The 7,248-nt window shown below is 38.2% G+C and overlaps 1 protein-coding gene across 1 annotated transcript in view; it reads left to right on the top strand.

The window, feature by feature from the left end:
- DSPP (dentin sialophosphoprotein) overlaps positions 1-67 on the top strand; it is a 17,141-nt gene extending 17,074 nt beyond the window's left edge. The window contains exon 7 of the mRNA XM_011990766.1: positions 1-67. Coding sequence (XP_011846156.1) covers positions 1-67 — 67 coding nt within the window.
- Positions 68-7,248: the final 7,181 nt, after the last annotated feature.

The raw sequence follows: 7,248 nt of genomic DNA, 5'->3' as shown, positions 1-7,248 counted from the left end.
TAACAACAATGGAAGTGACAGTGACAGTGAAGGCAGTGACAGTAACCACTCAACCAGTGATGATTAGAACAAAAGAACACCCATAAGATTCCCTTTGTGAAAAGTTTGGTGATGGGATAGGAAAAAAAGATTTCCAAGAAAGTAAAGAAAGGGGAGAAATAAACAGAAGACATATGTAAACATCCACACAAACAACTAGGGGAATCAAATCGAGCAGTTGGATTCAGAACCAAGGCCTAACTCCTGCAGAGAGACACTCTGAATGCATGACCTTTGGTACATGCCTGTTAATATTCATGTTCTGAAAATATTTTGTTAAAAGTGTAAGTCTAAACATAAAAGAACAATTAAAATATTCTTTAATACTTCACGCAGAAACCTCAAGTAATCATTACATGATAACTTTAATGTAAGTGCCATGTGCTGCAGAGAATGTAGCAGGCAGACACATCTTAAAAGCAACCTGTGGCATTGCCTTAAGTCTCCATAGTTATGTATTCTGGAGAGGCGGTCTGCTTACCGCTGAGTGAAAGATGCTGTACTGTGATAGCCAACTTGGCTTTGGATTCAGTTGCTTGTTCTATGGAAGAAATACATGTATTTCTTACATGGAAAAAAAAAATTGCAGCTACTATTCAACCTACCTGGGCTATGGGAATAATCTTTCTAATGATCAAATAGAGTAGTTATAAATCACAGAAATTCTAAAGAGTGCTAGTCAGAAAGAGTTCAGAGACGGGTTGATGTATAAAATCTGATCTGTAATCGGATGTATAGCATCTGATGTTAAAATCTGATGAAAAAAATACATCTCAACAAACCACTGGAAACTGAGTACAAAGTCCCTAAAACTATTGACAAAGCTGATGCAGTGCTTAGAACAGTGTCTTACTTCCAGGAGCCACTCTCCAAATGTTAACCAGTAAATGACACATGAATGACTCTGGAGGAGCGTCACTTAGAAGCATGGTGGCTCACACCTGTAATCCCAGCACTTTGGGAGGCCGAAGTGGGTGGATCACAAGGTCAAGAGATCGAGACCATCTTGGCTAACATGGTGAAACCCTGTCTCTACTAAAAATACAAATATTAGCTGGGAGTGGTGGCATGTGTCTCTAGTCCCAGCTACTTGGGAGACTGAGGCAGGAGAATCGCTTGAACCCGGGAGGCGGAGGTTGCAGTAAGCCAAGATCGTGCCACTGCACTCTAGCCTAGCGACAGAATAAGAGTCCATCTCAAAAAAAAAAAAAAAAAAAAGAACTGTGTTATGTGGTATCAATTATTTATCTTTACATCAGTCTCACCAAGTCATTCTTAGTTCACACCTTGAAAACCTCAACACGCCAAAACTTCTGAACCAGACCCTGAATCTGAGTCTCCCTTCCCACTATTAATCTCTTTAATAAAGCGAAAGCTGGTGGGTAATGGTTTGGAAAACTTCTCTTTCTTATTTGAGAGTCATAAATGCAGTTACGATCTGAGTATGCCTCACTCAGCTTTGGCATGAATGAAGGTAATTCTTAGGCCCAAGATGAAGCCCAATTTCTAGAAAATGACAAACTTAAAGGTGTATGGAGAATAGAGATTGATATTTAATAGGGTGGAGATATAGTTTATCATCTAAACTAGGGCACTTTGGAGAATGAAAGGGGTGCTATGAATAATTATACGGAGACCGGAGATATAAATTGGGATTGTCCCAGGGAAACTGGGAGATACTATAACGTTAACCCACAAACCTTAAAGGTATTTTTCAAGATTCAGTAGTGACGCTTTGAAATCTCCATCTTTTTCCACTGAGGTAATTATTTTAGCTTTGTTCTAATGCAAAGCTGAAAATCTATAGAGTGAGAATATGAATGCAACTTCTTTAATGTTAATTTTCAACCAGTTGTTAGTTGACAATTTACTTTCTAATAGTAGGCATATTTTATGAAAAGAGTTTCAGGAGATTTATTTTTCTGCCTTCTTCCTCCTCTATGCAAGTGTCCTTTAGTTAAGAGATCAACATTGTGAGGAGTATTGTTGAAGACTTTAAAAATGCTATTCATAAACTTCTCGGTAACTCTTAAGAGTGTAAAATGTCCAGGTTTGTACTACATCACAGTCATGTCATGACTCTAAACTTCTTTCCTTAGGATATGTTCTAGGTTTTAAATTTCTTTAGATTTTAGGGTTTTTTGTTTTGCTTTGTTTTGCTTTAATTTGTAAAGCATTGCTTCTAGTACGTGTCACAACTATTTCAAAAGGTTGCTATGAACACTAGGCAATGGACATGCAACTCTATAAACCATACAAGATACGTAAATGAAGGAGATAAATCTCGGTGTTATCATAAATATCCATTTATTAAAGTAAATATCCATTTATTAAAATCAATATCCTTTTACATAATTGCTCACAAGGAAAATTCCCTTCATCCTAAAGAGTTTGCAAATACCCCCTCTATCACAAAATCTGATATATAATATTTCTTTTAAAAATTAACTCTTTTTAATTAAAAAAGTAATATATGTATATGCACAAAATAAAAAAAAAATCAAACACCATGAAGAGGTATACAGAAGTATTATTTTAAATACTTCTACACTCCCAAGCCCTCTATATCTCTTTCCTGTTGCCTATAAGCAATTCCCATTATTAATATCTTGTGGACCCTTTCAGAAATATTCTATGCACGTACATTCCCCTTTTAAAAAACCTGTGGAAGTCTACTACACACAATGCGTTCATCTTATTTTTTTCAATTTAACAAATACCTTAAATATTGGTTCACAGCACACAGATCAACTTCATTTTTCTTCACGGGTGTGCTTTATTTTATTTTATGAAGTGCCATAAGGTATTTGATCTGCCTTTATTGTTCCATCACTTTCTAAGTCATTTCCAGCCCAATAAAAGTCTCTGCAGACATTGCCTGCAGTAATAGCCTAAGCTGAATCCATTTCTAGCCAGTTCTTATAAAGACTTTGTCTTAAGAAATATTCAGGGGCAGGGGATGTTCAGAATCTAGGGTTGATATCAGAAATAACAAAGATATGATCTTGATTTTCTTATGTAATCACATCTGCATTGACTTCTGGACTTTCAGGGCAAGAATGGAGCTGACACACTACAAAAGAACATCGCAAAAGTAGATCCTTTGGACAGAAGAAGTCTGGTGTTAGGAAACAAAGCTTATTTTGAGTTATTTTCTGGAATAAAGATGAATAGGTTGTCTGCTAATATTGCCCACAAGAAGAGTATTTGTTAAAAAGCAGGTTGCCACTCATTTAGCAGATCAGATCAATTTATTGACTAATGATAAATATTTTATAAAACAAAAGAATAAAAAAGAAAAATCATAGTGTACCATTTGTATTGCTTTGTGAACCAGGATCATATCTATCTATAGATGTACACACACAAATATGTCTAAGTGTACGTGTAGTAGGACCTGACGGAAAATGCCTTTCTTACTGTTGGTGGTAGTTTTAAAAAGTTTGAAAGCCACTGGTTTAGAAAATAATTACTGCTAGTAATCATTTTATATTTACTTTTTCACATTCACTTTTTCCCTTAGAAACCTCTAAGTTTCTTTCCCACTTTGAAGCAGAGATTTTAAAGAAAGAAAGAAAGAAAGAAAGAAGGATGTATGTGTAAGGGGACAGGGAAGAGTGGCAGTGGAATGTGTTTCTAGATTTATCTGTACCTCAGTAAAAGAGCCAAGGAAACATTGTCACTCTTGAACAAGAGGCTATCAGGGTGGTGCTGGTGGATTTGTTAGAAATTCAAGATTTCTTTCTGGCTGCATGGATTACTCCACAGATGACTGAAGACAAGATCTGAAAACTTAGTCTCAGAGGTGGTCTTGTCCTCCCCATCTGACAGGAGAATTCTTTCTGCATCGGCTCATACCACAAAACAGCAAATGTGGTGACAGGTTTTGTTGTTGTTTAAAAAATACATTGCTTACATAAAAAGATAACCTTTATAAAGTTATACCTCACCATAGAAATACATTTAAAATTATTAACTGAAGTGTAAATTCCCAGAAGTCAAACTTGCTTTATGATTTGTAATGGAAGTTTTGAAAAATTTTAGACCAAAATAACCAGGAACAATTTTCCTCTCCCTAAAAGGAGCAGGAATAGAATAGAATAGTTTAGTCATAGATGAAAATATCGTTGTGTTCTCACAGTGATCCATTCACTGCTGCTTGGAAGCAAATCCTCTAGAGAATGAAACAAACCAACAACACAGTGTTCCCATCCTCTACCCTCTGAACAGGGATCTGGGGTTCAGATGCTAAAAAAAAAGAAAGTAAGTAAGAAAGAAAAAAGTCAATTCCTATGGGGCAGTCTTGCAGCTCAGAAAAATAGTGCAAAGTCTAAAGATCACCAGTACATGAGACTCAATCTGTTTTCCATGAGTTTGCCCAGTTCCCACTCTAGCACGAAGCACTGACTTTATAGAGCTTGATTGTAAGGTACTTCCCTTATTCCCACACTCATTATTTTGGGCTTTGCCACCTGCTCTACCCATCTCTCCTTTACTCTGTTTCCTTATTTTCCTGCCTAGTCTTTTTCTCTTCAAAGAGGTTAAGAAAGCTCTGTGGGGAGGAAACTCTTCGCCCTTTGCAGATTTTAATTCCCAGGCATTTCCTTTTGTGAGAACCCAGACAAACCCCCTGGCCAGGGACTGCTGTGTCTGGGCTTATATCACTGGGCTTTTTGTATACTCCTGGATTTCAGTCTCAACCAGCTGGTTCCTACCTTCCTGGCACTTTCCTCAGTTGAAACCACTGAATCTTTCTTTGCTATTCTAACTCCATCTTCTTATTCTGAGACCAATCAGAACTGAAGGCAAGAGATACTCAGACTGCAACAGACCAACATGTAGGTACGGCATAATGGAACACTTACTTCTTGTCTTATCCTAACATCTTGATTCTAACAAGTAGACTTGGACCTTGTCCCAAAGCAACAATTCCCTTTGAGTGACCTAATCTTCTAACTTGGCTTCTGTCTAGCTTCTTCATACTATTCTAGTAAACAGATGAGAATTTCCCCAGCCCAATCAGCGCACCAGGAGCAAAACTGTTATCTGATACAGTTGACTTTATGGATGCAATGCAACGAAGGTGACTGTGGACCACTGCAGAGATGGCTCAGCAAAGGAAAAGATAGAATTATTATAGGATTGCAGGAAAGAGTGGAATGTAGATGGTATTTAAATGAAGCAGTGTTTGAAAGGTTCAAAACAAAACAGGGATAGGGATTTGGACTATGAAATAGATCCAGGCTCCTGTTTCTTTGCAATGTACAAAGTTAAGATGAAGATGGACTGTTGTATCCAGAAACCCCTTATCTGAATCTCTCTGCACCTGGGTTGTAAATTGAGGCAGGAGTCATTCAACAAAGAGAGTTGTTATGACGTTTTATAGCTTCAACACCCTTAAGAGAAAGATTTCCTGTTCAGTTTGCAGCTGTCTTTATATATGTACATTAATGTAGTCTGATAAACGGTGGGCAGATTTTTTACTCTCTCACTCTGAGCTAATTTTTGTTTTTTGAGGACGTATGTTTCTGTTTAAACAAAGACTCTGCCTATCCCACTAGTCCGGTGGTCCCCAACCTTTTTGGCACCAGGGACCAGTTTCTTGGAAGACAATTTTTCCACAGACAGGCTTGAGGAAGGGAGCGGATGGTTTCAGGATGATTCAAGCCCATTACATTTATCATTAGATTCTCATAAGGAGAGTGCACCCTAGATCCCTTGAATGCATAGTCCATAATGGGGTTTGCACTCTCTGAGAATCTAATGCTGTGGCTGATCTGACAGGAGCCAGTATTGGTCTGTGGCCCAGTGGTTGGGATGCCCTGTGCTAGTTCTTCAGAATCAGGCAGGATTCCCACATGCTTGTCTGTTCTTTAAGTATCACCCAGTATCACCTGTCGGACTTTGCATCACTCCCATCGTCTCTGTGTCTCTTTTGCTAATTATTACCTGTACCCTGAAAACACATTGCCACCTTGTGAATTCTTGTGTTTTGCATACAGCTTTCTGTGTTTAAACCCTGCAGCATGGCACAACTTCTTCACTCTCATTTCTCACCTGCTCCATGTAAATGGAGGTTCATGTTCTGTCTCTTTTCTGCCTATCCTATTCTGTTACTAGAAGCCCACCATAAGTTGTCAAGCTCTGGGAGTTAGCAGTTCTCATCTCTAAACTGAACTCAGCCGTCCTCTCTGGAATCCAGGTCGCTGTGCACTAACTTTGGAGATGTCTTCTTTCCCAGGGGTTGCCTTGGTTCGGGGTTTCTGAAGTTCAGTTTCTAATTTTGACATTCTCTCCTCACCCTTTTCGGCTTGTCTGAAGGACAGTTAAAAAGAACACTTTTTTTTTTTTTTTTAAAGATTTCCAAGAGAGTTTATTTTGGTTTTTATTTTTTATAATTTCACCTTTTATTTTTGATTCAGGGGTACACATACAGATTTGTTACCTGGGTATACTGTGTGACGCTGAGGTTTGGGGTACAATCGATCCCATCACCCAGGTACTGATCATTGTACCCAATAGTTAGTTTTGCAACCCCTCCCCACTCCTCCCTCTAGTACCCTCCAGTTTCTGTTGTTGCCATCTTTATGTCCATGAGTACCCAATGTTCAGTTCCCACTTGCCAGTGAGAACATGTGGTATTTGGTTTCCTGTTTCAGAGTTAGTTCACTTAGGATAATAGCCTCCAGATGCATCCATGTTGCTGCAAAAGACATGATCTCATTCTTTTATGGCTGCATAGTATTCCATGGTGTATATGTACCACATTTTCTTCATCCAATCCGCCATGGATGGGCATGTAGGTTGACTCCATGTCTTTGCTATTTTGAATAGTGAGAAGAATCTAATCTTCAAAACCTGTTCTGAGTTTTTTCTTTCAGTAAAGCTCAAATCTTCATCTGTCATTATCTGCCAGTTGATGGTACTGAATCTCATTTCAGGATTGTGAAAGAAGAGTGTAGCCATTTTGTCCAACCCAGAGTTCTCACCACAGTCCTCTTTTCCACTCTGACAAGATCCAAGACAAACAAAATAAGCAAAAAATCCACAAAAATAATCAGAAAGCACATCCACAGTATTATTCAGGGTTCTCCACTTTAGAAAGAGAAAGGCTTGAAACAAAATGGCAGTTGATAGGTAAGTAAACTTACCTGGACTTATCAGAGAGGCAAACTCCAGCTCAGTAATGCTAGCATTTGTGTATAGATA

The sequence above is a fragment of the Mandrillus leucophaeus genome, unplaced genomic scaffold (assembly GCF_000951045.1).
Source record: "Mandrillus leucophaeus isolate KB7577 unplaced genomic scaffold, Mleu.le_1.0 Scaffold381, whole genome shotgun sequence".
Taxonomy (NCBI): domain Eukaryota; kingdom Metazoa; phylum Chordata; class Mammalia; order Primates; family Cercopithecidae; genus Mandrillus; species Mandrillus leucophaeus.
This window is presented reverse-complemented; position numbering and strand designations above follow the sequence as displayed.